The sequence below is a fragment of the Canis aureus genome, chromosome 14 (genome assembly GCF_053574225.1).
Source record: "Canis aureus isolate CA01 chromosome 14, VMU_Caureus_v.1.0, whole genome shotgun sequence".
Classification (NCBI taxonomy): Eukaryota; Metazoa; Chordata; class Mammalia; order Carnivora; family Canidae; genus Canis; species Canis aureus.
The window spans coordinates 31719162-31734340 of NC_135624.1; the positions used below are offsets into that span (position 1 = coordinate 31719162).

The following is a 15179-nucleotide window of genomic DNA, read 5'->3' on the forward strand; positions in this document are numbered from 1 at the left end:
TTTAAAGAGCATTCAGTATGTGCTCTTTAAAAGCTTTAAATTCAGAAGATAGGCATACGTTCAGAAATGTCAAATCAAGTAATAAAATACATCTTTCCAAAATAAAAATGTATTCCTGGTAACCTAAACTGCTTATTTTAAAATAAAAGAATAATTTGACAATTTAAAATTACCATTCATACCTGTACTATTTGCTACCTAATAATACCTTGTATCCACTTAGTACTGACTACCATCTCACAGATTCTTGACCATTCTGAGCCTGTTTTCTGTTACAAAATGGGGATACATATCGATGCCTCTGTCATAGAGATGTGGCGAAGAGGAAATTAATACTCATACAGTGCTTAGACTTGTGTTTGGCACATGGTAAATATGTGCTTTTATTAATTTTATTATTCTTTTTTTTTTTTTTTTTTATTTTTTAATTTTTATTTATTTATGATAGTCACAGAGAGAGAGAGAGAGAGGCAGAGACACAGGCAGAGGAAGAAGCAGGCTCCATGCACCGGGAGCCCGACGTGGGATTCGATCCCGGGTCTCCAGGATCGCGCCCTGGGCCAAAGGCAGGCGCTAAACCGCTGCGCCACCCAGGGATCCCCTAATTTTATTATTCTTATTATGATGTTTTTATAAAGTCACTAAAGTCCTCATTACTTTTTTTTAAGATCCATTTATTTTAGAGAGAGAGCACAGTGGGAGGGGGCAGGAGAGAAAGAAGAGACTCTTTCTTAAGCAGATTCCATGCTGAGCATGGAGCTTGATCACATGACCCTGAGATCATGACCTGAGCAGAAACCAGGAGTCCGACACCTATGTTACCCAGGCACCCCAAAATCCTCATTACCTTATAAATATCCTTTTTGTTTTTCATTCAGACTATGTTCATACTTGCTGTTTCCCTAAATTTATGGATTTTATAAAACAGTTTAAAAAATTTTACCGAAGGACTCATGACAAAGGTTTTTTGTTTCTGTTTTTCTTCCCAATAATCAGGTAACCTCTGGATACAAAGCAAAAACAATTGTTACTGCACTGCCTGGATCTTTTCTGGATCCTTTGTTATCACCATCCCTCATGGAAGACTATGAACTGAGACAGTTAGTCTTGGAAGTAATGCATAATCTCATGGATCGCCATGACAATAGGGCAAAACTTCGAGGGATCAGGTATTGGGCCATTTTGAAATAGGCTTAATGATAATGTTTTTTAAATTCCCACATTAATATATTCAAGTATTATGATTTTTTAAATTTCAGATTTTTAGTTTTTTTTTAAAGATTTTATTTATTTGTTCATGAGAGACACAAAGAGAGAGGCAGAGACATAGGCAGAGGAAGAAGCAGGCCCAATGTAGTACTGGAGCCCAATGTAGTACTGGATCCCAGAGTCCATGGCCTGAGCTGGAGGAGGCAGATGCTCAACCACTGAGCCACCCAGGCATCCCTCAGATTTTCAAGTTTTATTCAAAGTTTCATTTAATTGGTATTGAGACAATTTAATTATTATATTTTGGTTAATATGTTCAAAGGTCTTTTAATGTACTTTCAGAGATCTCATCTAGTAGTCACTAGTTACATGAATTTTATTTTGGTTTTGCTTTAAACTTAGGAATGACAAGGAGTCAAGATGAATTTATGAAATTCCCCTACTTATCTGGTAATTCAATAGTATCATTACATATAGGATTACTTCAAATGCTCATTGAAATGTGTTAAATATAAATAGTTCAAATTCCTAAGTATAATTATAATTTGCCTAAGAAGACATGATATGTACTAAATGTATTGTTCATTAAAAATTATATATTGTCTCTAGAATAATACCAGATGTAGCTGACCTAAAGATAAAAAGAGAAAAAATTTGTAGACAAGACACAAGTTTCATGAAAAAGGTAAGATTATTTTCTTAAAAATAATGCATGATAGAAGTTATAGCTGTTTGAATTGTTAGTTTTATATTGATCTGTGACCTTGAAAAGAAGCCATTGGATTTTGGAGTTGGAAATCTCAAGCTACCATCTTTAGCTTTCCATATTACCATAACATTCTTGATGGTGTCTCTTCTGGCCTGTGTTTAAGCATTGGTGGATGCTGCAATAGTTCTAAATTCTTGCTTTGAGTAAAATGTTTTCCTGTAATTTCTGTCTGCACTCTTCTCCACCCTAGGCACACACACTGATTCCACTTTTAATGGCTTCATGTTTTTGAAAATACTTATCACCAGTGAATAAATAAATATAATGAGTGTTTTATGTTTTTTTACAGTGTATTTGGCTTTGTTCTGTGCATTATTTGGGATATAAAGATCAGATAGGCAGATCTCTGCCCTTAAAAGTAATATGTACCTAGATTACCATTATGGTCAGTTGAATTTGATATGTCTGTTGGCAAGTAGCTGAATTTAGAAAATCACAACACCTAAAGTTATTTAGCATATTGTATAATCTTTCTGCATATTCTTCATTCAAAGCTTAAGCACTTAGTATTTGCCAGATTCTTTTTTTTTTTTTTTTTTTAAGATTTTATTTATTTGTGAGAGACACAGAGAGAGAGACAGAGACATAGGCAGAGGGGGAAGCAGGATCCTCATACAGAGCCTGATGTGGGACTCGATCCCCAAACTGGGATCACGCCCTGAGCCAAAGCCTCAACCATTGAGCCACCAAGGTGTCCCTATTTGCCAGATTCCGAGCTCAACTTTGAGATGCACAGCAGTATCTATGACACACTTGCCAACTGGCCTCATGATAATCCCAGTCTTGGTAGATAAGTGAGCCTGGGTCTTTAGAGGTGCAGGGAACAACAAGCAGAGAGCCCCATAGGAAGATAGGTGCAGATATCTATAATCCATGTTCTTTGGCTCATTTCTAAACCATGCTTTGTCCCTGTCAGTATCTTTTATTTTGCTCTATTACTATTGATTTGTGTGTTTCAAGTTAATGTCCCTACAGTTTAGGAAATTTATTTGAAAATTGAATTATAAAATAACAGTTACTGAATTAATGTAAGTAAAATAATTCTTTAAAGTTGGCTATATTGTGTATGAAAACAGTAGCTAATAAATAGGGCCAGAGGCATTAGCTCTTTCCAACTTCTGCTTTTTCAATATTTCCTTATTTATCCAGTTAATGAAAGAAGTTGTTTCTCATAACGGAAGAACTTTTAATCATGAGTAATAGAATGGATTTTGAAAACTCACTAACATTTAGGCTTTGACTTTATATAATGACATTAAGGAGAATTTGGGGACTATATTCATTTTATTTTATCTGGTATGACAGTGATAGAAATAATCCTTCTTTTTCCTTAATTTGCTAGCCAACTAATTTTGAAAGGTTCCAGTTGAACCAAAAGATTAGACTTGAAATTTTGAAGTTGTTCCCTGAATTAGTTATCCTTCGATTTTATAATTTAAAATAACTGGTTAAGCATTTGTTACTGTTGGTATATAACACTTCTTTTTAGTATATTTTTCTTTTGGTGCAATCTGTTCATTTTTTTAAATCAAATTTTATTTTTACTGTTGGACACCCTTTTTCATTTACCTTCCAATTTATCCTGTCAGTCAAAATGCTGTTTGGTTTTCTTAGGCAACTTTAACTGGCACCTTATGGAAATTTCAACAAAGACCTAAAGAAAAAAAAATTGGAGTTCTGTAGTCGGGGGATGATGGACTGCCCTTTGGATATTACTACCCAGCCTAAAACCACTCCATCAGAATGTTTTAGGGACATATTAGGCATTGGGTCTGTGTTTGAAAAACTGGCCTGGGGCAGGAAGCCCTTACAGTTTACACTGGGAGGTGCTCCTTTACCTCTTACTTCCTAATGAACTGTACTTCTAGGTACAAGGAAAAGCTGTTGCTACTCAGTATCTGGTGTCTCATATGGCAGGGCTACTCTCTGAAAGTTGTGATCCTAACAGAATTCACCATGTGAAAGGGTTCTTGTTAACCAGCTGAAAGAGCAATTCAGGGAATTACTTTGCAAAAAAAGTACCAGTTGTTATGAAATACAAAGTGTATGGGCATTATTTAATTATTCTGAAGTGAACCAACAGTGTAGGCCTCCACATGCCCGGCTTGTCCACTGCTCCATGTCTTTCACAGCAGATAGTAAACCCTGTTCTTTTATGAAAATAGACTCCTTGCTTTGTTTTCTTTACAGTTTGCCACCTAATTGTCCACCTATAGATTCCTAAACAATACAGTGTAGCTTTGTTAGTTTTTTTGCATTTTGTGTGAAAGGAACCATATGATGCATATTCTTTTATGTTTTCTTTCATTTAGCTCTATTTTAGTAAAATTCATTCATCTGTGTAGCTGTATAGTATTGCATAACACGAATATACCACAAGTTATCTGTTTTCCTGCTGAGGACATTTGAATTGTTTCTGGTTTGGGGTTGTTACAGAAAGGGCTGCTATGAATGTTCTTGTCCATGTAGTATACCACATGTAACTCTTGTTTCTCTAAGGCCTATAGGAGAGGCTTTGTTGAATAATAGGTTCTTCAGATTTTTTTTTTTTTAAGATTTTATTTATCCACTCATGAGAGACACAGAAAGAGAGGCAGAGACACAGGCAGAGGGAGGAGAAGCAGGCACTGTGCAAGGAGCCCAATGTGGCACTCGATCCCGTGAATCTGGGATCAGGCCCTGAGCCAAAGGCAGACACCCAGCCGCTAAGCCATCCAAGTGTCCCAGGTTCTTCAGATTTATTGGACAATGTCAAACCACCTTGTGAAGTCATCACACTGATTTACACTATTAATTTAGTACATAATGTTAGATTTTAATGTTATCTAATAACTAGGTATTCGGTAATGCTAATACGATGGGTAGGTAACAGGTACAAAATCTACTTGAATTAAAGGAACCTAACATCTAAACTCTCCTATGTGCAAGCTTTAATGTTATTATTTCGGAATCCCAGGATTCAAGCATAGGGTTGGAGAGGGCCCAATACATAGACCATTGTTACAGACCCAAGTATAGAACTATTTGAAAGAAGCAGACCCTGGATTCAGAAGACTGTTGGTCTTGTTTAGTTCGCTTTCTTTAAAGTGAACATCAGATGAACCTGCTGAGAAACGGGCTGGAGTGTTAAGCTAAAGTCCACTTATGGACTTTAAGTGTTAAGCTAAAGTCACTCCACTTATGAGTGAATAGTCTGCATATTAGAATCACCTAGGGATATTTGTGCTTTAAAAATACCTGGGCTTCACTGCTAACCAGCTAAATCATATTGGGGACAGTGGCGAGGGTAGAAGCATGGTGGTCATTCCAATTTCTCAGTGATTGTAGCTTACAATTAGTGTTGAGAACCAATGCAGCAAGTTGAGTTAATTACCACATAGTAATTAACCACAGAAAGTCATAGTGACTTTACGTGGGGAGCACACTCTTATTTCTGTTAGCTCTCATTTAGCAGTTGGACCTACCTAGGAATGCTTTAAGATAGGAAAAAATTTTCTGTTCTGTATTAGCATATTTAGATTAGTTTGGTTTAGGGGGAAACCTTTTGCAGTCCCTGGAATGTTTCTGTAACCTCTCCCTTGTATAAGGCTTTAGGCTTATACACTAATACACTAATAAGTGTATACACTTACACACTCCACACCAAAGTGTAGCAGAACCTGCAGATGCTCTTCCTTGGACAGCTCCTAACCCACCTCATAGGAGATTGCCTCCAAAGGCAAGAAAGTGTTAAGTACTTTTCTCCTTAGCCAAATTTATTATTTTTTTAATCATTGCCTAGGCTGTATTGCAGAAGTATTTCCCATAACTCTGGCAGCCCTTTCAGCCTTTTCCCGAATCAGTCTATAATTTGCTTTTATCTTTTCAAATTAGCTCTAAAAGCATTTCATTGTTTACACTGGAACTCTTTCTTAGTTGCTATTTTAATTTCTGGTTCATGCTTCAACTCTTACCTTAGTTTATAGTTGTATATTAGCATATTTGTTGATGTTGATAATTGTAATACAATTTGACCATCTGATTAATTAGCTTAAGTTTCTCTTCCATGTTAAGTCCTGTAATAAGAACTACTTTGTTATGTGCCTATGAAATCTATAGTACTTTTAAGCGAAATTATCTTTTTCCTCTGTCACTTCCCTTTTCAGAATGGGCAGCAGCTCTATCGGCACATATATTTGGGCTGTAAAGAGGAGGACAATGTTCAGAAAAACTATGAGCTACTTTATACTTCTCTTGCTCTTATAACTATTGAATTAGCCAATGAAGAAGTAGTTATTGATCTCATTCGATTGGCCATTGCTTTACAGGTATGCTTTCATACTCTTACAATGAAGAAAAAAATTTTTTTTTCTATGAACAAGACACCATCTTTAAAGTGGTGTTGCCTAAATCCAAGGACATGAATTTTAAAAGGAGGTGTGTAGTTTTAAATTGATAATTCTCCAGGTTGTGCTCATATGCATTCTTTTAACAAAGATTGAATGAACATCAGCTGTGTGCCAGATTTGCTCAGAGCCTTGGGAATACTGTGAAGAGGAGGCATCATGGCCCCTCTGCCCATACTCTCAGTCTAGTGGGGAAGAAGTCATTACACAGGCATTACTTATGTAGCTGTCTCACTGGAGTGTGTAAAGGACAGCGTGCAATAGGAATATGTGTCGAATATATATTTTAATGTAAGATATATGTGTGTATTTGTGTACCCCTCCTCCACCCCCTGGAAGACTCCTAAGAAAGCAATTTGAGAGATTGAACTCTCCTGTAAATGGGCATTTATTCTCCTTCCAGAATTCTCTAAAAAATAACTTCTTAAAAGGTAACATTTTTATTAGCACTCCAAACAACCTGCATTTTTTTCTGTATAACTATAGAGAAAACACTAATGGAGCATAAGACCTTGATCTGTTAGCTGCGTTTGTTTTTTATTAAAGGATAGTGCGATTATCAATGAGGATAATTTGCCCATGTTCCATCGCTGTGGGATCATGGCACTGGTTGCGGCATACCTCAACTTTGTGAGTCAGATGATAGCTGTCCCTGCATTTTGCCAGCATGTTAGCAAGGTAAGATGTTTGGAAAGGTCCTTCATCTTGATTTTTATATAAAAATGGCTGATTTTCTTCCACTGCTGATTATTGTTAATTTTGATGATTATATATCAAATTATAAAGGTAATGCTATAAAAGTATGCATCACCTTTTCAGTAGTGGCTTAATTGAAACTAAAACTACAGCTAGTGTTTATATTTTCTTTGAGGCCTGCTGCTTTATTAAAATTTTTTTGGATAGTGGTCAAGTAGAATGCGTGGTTTTCTTCTAGAATGTCATGTACATTCTTACATAATTGTTTTCCTTTTAAGCCATCATGAATCTTAGTATCTATATCATTTCTAGTTATATTGTTTTATACTATTTTAGTCACTGTTTTAAACCAGTCTACTCAAGCCAAATCTCAAAGGTTGAATTATTGAAGAAAACATTTTATTAGAAATTTGTCTCGTGCAGTTTTTCAGCAGTAACTCATGAAATGGCTACCTGCACAATTTAATATGCATTTCAGAGTTCCTAATTTATGTGACAGAGAAAGTCCACTTGATCTTTGTTGTTTAAGGATACTAGTCAAGGAGAGCCTCATTTTTCTGAAATTGGAAGCACATCTCCCAGTCCATGGTAAAATGGAGGCTTTAGTGCATTCTAAGAAAAAAAACTCATTTGTTCATTTGACAGCTGCCCTTGGAGATACACATATTACAGAAGCAGAGTGCCCCCTCTGGTTGCTCACAGTGAGTTGGAGTCCCACCTCAGAAGTGCCTTGAGATCTCACACATGCACTGCAGAAGGTGGCTCCAGAGGGTAAGGGTATCAATGGCCTTTGACTCTGCCAAGGACTTTCCAGCATAGTGGCACTCAAGAAAATTACATGTTCTTTATCCTTTGGTAGTAGGTTCAATCAAATATAACACATCATTGTTTTTTACTATATGTACTATTTTATTGTCACAATTTTGTTACCTTCTGAATTTTTAAAATAATAAATGTGTAAATAAAATGAACTCTGCATATGGGCTCTAAACATAGCTTAAATTCCAAAATAAAGTGCTGGTATTTTTAAAAATGTTTAATTTCTCCGTTTTTGGTTTTCCAAATTTTCAGAGCCAGGTCCTAAGGAATAAGGTTATTGATTTGTTTTGTTTTGTTTTTTTGGATATGTTTCAGGTCATTGAGATTCGAACTATGGAAGCCCCTTATTTTCTACCAGAGCATATTTTCAGAGATAAGTGCATGTATGTTAATGCTTTACATTTTAAGGAAGGAACACTGACTTGAGAAACCATCAGTGATGATTATAAAGGAGTAAACTGTTGTTAGATTATTTTCATATATTAAGTATTTCTGTCATTTAATGTATCTGACTTCTTTCTTTGCTATAAAAGTTCTTGTGTAGACTCATCCACACACAGAATTGATCTTTGATGAAAAAATTTATCTTTTTTTAGTATGGAGATATAATTCTTAAATGTAGCATGTTCTCATATATAAATAAGCATTTCTTTAAGAGAATATAATATCCTCTTGAAGACTTTCAATAATAGCTAGCAGTACTCAAAATTGTGGGACAGAGAATATACTAAGGAAAATCTGTATTATACCCTACATTCTACTTTGCTCTTCAAATAAGAACATATATGTGAACAATACTTTATTCAGATCTTGGGACTGTAAAAGCAGTGTAGTATTGAGAGCATCAGCATAAGATAGTATCAGATGGATTGAGAAGAAAGTAGATCTTTATGTGATTGGTCAGGTGCTTCCTGTCACTTCACTGGCTGATATGTGTCTCATTAGCAATCACTGAACTGCAGTTTGATTTTCTTGTCTCAGTTTTAATTAGCATGAAGGTTAAAGCTGAATTTAGTCCTCTTCATCATTTAATGTGTGAATGCCCACAGAATAATTAAGATTGACTTCTCCATTGGAATGTTACTGGAGAAGAAATCACAGCAGAATGCTTAACATATGGGACCCGTACCATGTGTTTTTATAGTCAGATTGGTCACCAAAAATACGCTGATTTTTCTGTTACTAATTACAGTTTTAAGATGTGTTTATATTTATATTTAGGCTTTGATCTAGCATGCTTGTGTTAACTTATTTTTGCTCAGTGATTTAAATAATACTGAATGACTTTTGTTTTGATCAACCTGACAGGCTTCCAAAATCTTTAGAGAAGCATGACAAAAATTTATACTTTTTGGCCAACAAGATTGCAGAATCACTAGGTGGAAGCGGCTATAGTGTTGAGAGATTGTCAGTACCATATGTACCACAAGTAACAGGTAAGAGGAGGGTAATTGGAACTCTAACTCTGGTGATTATATTTTGGGAATTTTCCCATTAACCCAGTTAGCAATGAAGATTCATTGTTTATGCTTACTTGACCACAGTTTATCAATTGCTTAAGAGCTTTTTCACTTTAAAATTTTGCCCTGAAAAACCTTTAGTAAATCACTTTAAATACATACAATTTTATCATGAACAAATTGAGTCCTTCCTTAAGTGATAGTTTTATACTTAATATATTCTTGTACTTCAAACAGAGAAGCCCATGGAAATCTTTCTTCATTAACCTGTATTGTGTTTGCCTTATGGAAACGTGTGTAAATTGTTTAATGATTTTGTGACTGCTGTGCTGAATGAGTCAGGTAGCTCCTGTCTTGAAAGAGTACTGTGTAATCTGTAAAAGGCCTGCAGACCTTTTAAGTTAAGAATACGTTCTCCTCTGTGCACCATGTATTTCTTTCCTTTCTTTTCATTGCCTCAAATAATTCTGTTGTTTTTAAGGCAAAACTGCATGGTGTCTTGCATTCATTGTTAACAACTAAAATCGGAGTATCTCTGTCCTATGTCTTCATTGTCATTTGATGGTCAAGTATTAGTATTATAAGTATTAAATTTGGTAGAAAACCTAGTTCTTGCTTTGGGGACCTCTCTGTTCTATATGGGAACTGTTTGATTTGAGTTAGGTAGTTTTCTGGATTAGTCACTAAAAATAGCACAACCTTTGTAAATAGCTTTTTTTATAACGTGTATTTAAAACATACATGTTTATTACAATGATAGTTGATAATCCCCTGAGACATTAATGGATGCTTTTGCATTTTATTTGACATTCTATTATATGAAAGATTCTATACCTCATGAGTTCCTTGGGGACTTAAAGTGCTAAGAACAAAACAGTAGTACAATTTGTAATTTAAAACTTTTTTTTTAAAAAAAAACCTTAAAAATATTTCATTCTTATAATTTGGATTTAGCTCTCTTTCCTTCAGGCAAAAAGCCTCATAAACCCAGGCACAAGCACAAAGGTAAATAAATCCAAGTGTCAGTTTGACATGCCCTTCCCTCACCTGTCCTCTAGGAAAATAGCTTAATAAAATTTGCCTTTTAGAAATGGAGCCAGTAGCCCATATATTTTATGTAGTTATAAGTTCAGTGATTAGTTCCCTTTACCTTCCCAGTAGCCATAGTGTATTTTCACCCTTGTTTCCTTTTACCCTGTTCCTTTAACTCTTTAACAGATTGGACCCTTAACAAGTAACAATTTTTAATGAAAATTATGGTACTTTTTATTTTTGTAACAGATGGTGTGCTCTCCCTTTAATGGAGAATGGTATTCCCATTCTTAATGCCTCTTTATCATTGACTGGAAGAATTCTGAATATTTCAGTATATATTTAATTATATAACTGCATAGAAATCCCTCACTATGAGTAAGACTTTTTTCTTTTTAAAGGTTTTATTTATTCATGAGAGACTAGAGAGAGAGAGAGAAGCAGACACATAGGCAGAGGGAGAAGCAGACTCCCTGCAGGTAGCCTGATGTGGGACCTGATCCCCAAACCCCAGGATCACGCCTTGAGCCAAAGGCAGCTGCTCAACCACTGAGCCATTCAGGCATCCCTGAATAAGATTTTTCTTTTTCTTTTTCTTTTAGATTTTTCTGATTTATAAAAATTTCGGTAGTTTACAACCAGTCTGTGGCATATCCATCCTGCTTAATGCAGAAAGAGTCCAAGGGGGGGCAGCCCAGGTGGCTCAGTGGTTTAGCGCCACCTTTGGCCAGGGTGTGATCCTGGCGACTCAGATCAAGTCCCGTGTCGGGCTCCCTGCATGGAGCCTGCTTCTCCCTCTGCCTGTGTCTCTGCCTCTCTGTCTCTCTCTCTCTCTCTCTGTGTCTCATGAATAAATAAAATATTAAAAAAAAAATTAAAGAGTCCAAAGATGCAGTGATACTTTATAGTATAATCAATTGGTTATTAAAATTTCCTTTTGCTGTGTAACCATCAGATAGTCATTTAAAAAAATACGGGATTTAAGGATATATCAAAAGAAAAAGCAAAACGTATTTGGTTTGTTGTATATCATGCATATACTTGTCATTATTAAAATATTAGCAGCCATTTAGTATGCACTGACTCTGTGCCAGTCACTGAGATAAGTACTTACATTCATTTTCTCATTTAATCCTTAAAATAGTTTGGTGAAGAAGGTAGCATTATCTTTGTTTGCAAATGAGAATAATGAAGTGGAAATTAAATAATTTGAATAGGTAACACTGCTCTTTTATGTACATAAAGATTGTTCAGGGATCCCTGGGTGGCGCAGCGGTTTGGCGCCTGCCTTTGGCCCAGGGCGTGATCCTGGAGACCTGGGATCGAATCCCACGTCAGGCTCCTGGTACATGGAGCCTGCTTCTCCCTCTGCCTATGTCTCTGCCTCTCTCTCTCTCTCTCTCTCTCTGTGTGACTATCATAAATAAATAAAATTAAAAAAAAAAAAAAAGATTGTTCAGTCATCCCTACTGATAATATTTTTTTTTTCATGTATTCCACAAACCTTGACTGAGTGCCTATACTATATGCCAAACATTGTTGTGGTTTTTCAGGGTGGAAAGATGTTACGGATTAAAATCTGGTGGAGAAGGCAGACACATGGTTGAATATAGTGGTAATTGGTTCTAAAGAAAGAAGAATGGTCTACGTAAAGTTTATTGAACTGTTGGTGATTGATATATAATAAGTGGTCCATAAATGTTAGGTGGCTATAGCATTTTTCTTTTATCCCAAATCAACCCAGAACTTGAGTGAGTAGTGTATGTCTAGGAATGTGCTAAATACTCCTCCATGAAGGGGTACAGTAATAACCCTCAGCTAGGTCAGTCAGAGGTGCCAGTGGCTGTAGTAAACTCGTATAATGAAGTATTTATGAGTATTTACAGTTCCAGCTTCTATACAGACAGAAATAAGAATGAACAGGATAGGTAGAAGTCTCTACTTTGACAGAACTGATGATAGTCTTTCTCAACCGGGTTCCTCATTGAGACCACAGAACACAGAAGATTATTTGAGTGACTATTTTCTCAGTTCCCCCAAGATGGCATTTTACCAGTTTTATTCCAGATATTAGGAAAGAAGCAAACCCATTATACAGTTTATCTCGAACAGGATAAATAACTGGACAGTTAAAGCATACCTTTAGGGCTATAATCAGAGAAGTTCCCAGGAGGCAGCTATGACAGCATTTGGTCTAGGTTTGGTGAGCCAGAGATGTCTTTCAAAGGGAACAATTCCGAGGCTGAGCCTGAAATAGGCATTAGGCAAGTGTTTCCTGCAGAAGTGACATCATGTGTGAAAGAATGGACGTAGGCAAGAACATGATTCTTCAGGGAATTAGTAGGAAATTAGTCTACTTGTACTGAACTGGAAAAGTAGGGTTGGGAATTATAAAAGCAGGTTGAATAGTTTGCACTATTGTGCAAGCAGTGGGGAGTCATGGAGTGATTTTAAACAGGGTTAGGCATTGTACAAGTATTACTCTGGTGGTAGTTTAGCAGATTGCAGACAGGTCACCCATTTAGAATGCTCTTCAATAATCTCCAGGAGAGATGACCCTGGCCTGCACCAAGTGAGAATACAGAGAAGTGGGTGAATTCTAGAAACACAAGAAAGAATTTATAAGCATGTGATTGGTCTGAGGGGATCATGAGAAAATCAAAGATTTGTCTGGGTTTCTGTTGTGGCTCTTTGGAATGATGGCCTACCACTACGGGTGAAGGCAGAGAGTATTTTCTGCTTCATTTGCTTTATTATTTGGAGAGTTGGGTGCTATGACTCGGTTTAAGTGAAGAAAAAGATACACATTTCAGATCTAATTGTCAAATGTTTTAGATCTTGGATGATAGAAGAAGGATGGAGTTTTATTAACACAAATGAATAGGAAAAAGTGGCTAGTTTAGGGGATCTGTCTCTTGTTGAGTATCTTTGACTAGTGAGCAACCAAATAGGGGGCCCTGTAAGCAGTTAAGAGCCAGGGATGGGTTTTGTGCGGGAGTTGGGAGGTTACAATGAGAATTATGAAATTAGCAGTATAGGGGATATTTACAGAAGCATGCAGAAAGGATGATTTCTCAGAGTGGAGAGAAGAGAGAATAGACTGGCATGGCTCTACCTTAGCTCTGTGGCTTGTCGACTACTCTGATCTGTGAAGCAGGGACTGTAACTAAGCCTTTTGGCTTAAATTGGATAGATACATGAAAATACCTTTGTATTTTTTATTTGTATTTTTAAAGTACTTTTGAAAAAATACTGCATATTAAGAGGAGTAATTTATTCATCTTTCAGTTGGCATTCTGAATTCTGAATTTAATCTATAGGTTAAAATAGGACAAATTAATACAAGAATACGTCTACTTTACCAAAACCTCCATTATTTACTAACCAGTATCTTCCTATAAAAGTATTTTCATGTATATATTCATCTCTCCTGGTAAAGGTTTTGTTTTAAATTTTGTTTTAAGTAAAAGCAATTGTCTTTTGTATTACATTGACTTTTTATTCCATGATGACAGTAATTTTGGTTTTTTTTTCTGTAAATATTCATGAGCTCTAGATAGAATTTTTAGTTTTTCTACAGAACCAAAAAATTATATCTGAGTAGTGTTAGCATTAAATCATGGCATTTTGAATTCTGTGTAGATAAATTACTTGTGAAATTTCATTTTACCCTAGTTAGATTTTTAATTGAATCTGAGTGGTTTAGCAGCCCTAATTGTATTTCTGATTTATTAAATACAGTGAGGTCAGTTCCTGTATCTCATTTTTTTATGTAGCCATGGAAAATTCTGTTGAGAACAATTTAATGTAGTTCTGCGCCATACTTGTATTCACACAGTTTCCTCTGTTCCTTAGCAGTGCACTTATGTACATCAAGTATAGATACACCAAGTGGCAGCAGAATATCACTGAAGGAAGTTAGGCATAGCTCTTTCTAAGAATTGCTTCAAAACTACAAGTTCTAGTTTGAAACAACGAGAAGAGGAGATGGTCACCAGTGTGAATAGCAGATACAGGAAGTGGAGCAGGAGGAGGGATAGGAAAGGGGTGAAGTCACAGCAAGCAGTGTCTGGGATTTACCCCAGCCAGTCTTGACAGGAAACAGGAGTCTCCCCAGAGGGTGTAAATATCAGACACTGAGATGGTGACAGGGCAACTCTTAAGAGCCAGCAGGATGGGTGTAGTCCACGGAGGCTATGGTGAGGCTGCATTTCAGTAGGCTTGGAAAAACAGGTCAAGAACAGACAAGGCAGCCCGTGAGGACCAGGGGCATTATCTTTGTAAGCTCCATTTTAGAAACCTTACTTTCGTGTAAACATACATGATATTTGATTACAGTGGTACCTGGGCTTTTCTGCAGTCACCTGTAAGCAGGTGATTGTATAGGTCAAAAGAAAAAAGTTCTGAGAATATAACGTTAGAGTTTCCCATTACATTTTATTTTCTTCCCTTTAAAAAATGTTAATCTTACATATGCACCCTCTGAACTATGTTCACATTGATTTTTGCCACCCAGTGATCCTTTCCCTGCCCTCCTGCCTCTCGTCCCCTTTTATTTTTATCCTAGACTTAAAGCTGACTTTTCTGTGCTACCCATCAGCCTTTGTATGTTAACCTAGAAATCCTTTTATGGGGTTCTTTGCGAGAAACAAATTCCTTATTTTGAATTCTGGTGAGACCTCGACAGTTGACCAGCTGAGAGGGTAAAAGCAAGTCAGCAGTAATGACCACATACTACTTTGTAGCAGTTTCCATTGATGCCATTATGTTTGGTAATTTATATCAAAGTAAATGATCATGAGATTAAAA

The 15179-nt window shown here is 36.2% G+C and overlaps 1 protein-coding gene across 6 annotated transcripts in view; it reads left to right on the plus strand.

Moving 5' to 3' along the window:
• The window catches only part of EFR3A (EFR3 homolog A), a 105531-nt gene that overhangs the window by 69340 nt on the left and 21012 nt on the right, over nucleotides 1-15179 (plus strand). For all 6 annotated transcript variants that reach the window (XR_013351855.1, XR_013351856.1, XM_077847274.1 and 3 more), the window contains 6 exons: nucleotides 997-1169; nucleotides 1819-1894; nucleotides 6124-6285; nucleotides 6910-7041; nucleotides 8194-8261; nucleotides 9187-9314. Coding sequence is in view for 4 of the 6 variants with exons in the window: in XM_077847274.1 (XP_077703400.1) it covers nucleotides 997-1169; nucleotides 1819-1894; nucleotides 6124-6285; nucleotides 6910-7041; nucleotides 8194-8261; nucleotides 9187-9314 (739 nt within the window). In the remaining 2 variants the exon portion in view is untranslated. The remainder of the gene's footprint in view (nucleotides 1-996; nucleotides 1170-1818; nucleotides 1895-6123; nucleotides 6286-6909; nucleotides 7042-8193; nucleotides 8262-9186; nucleotides 9315-15179) is intronic.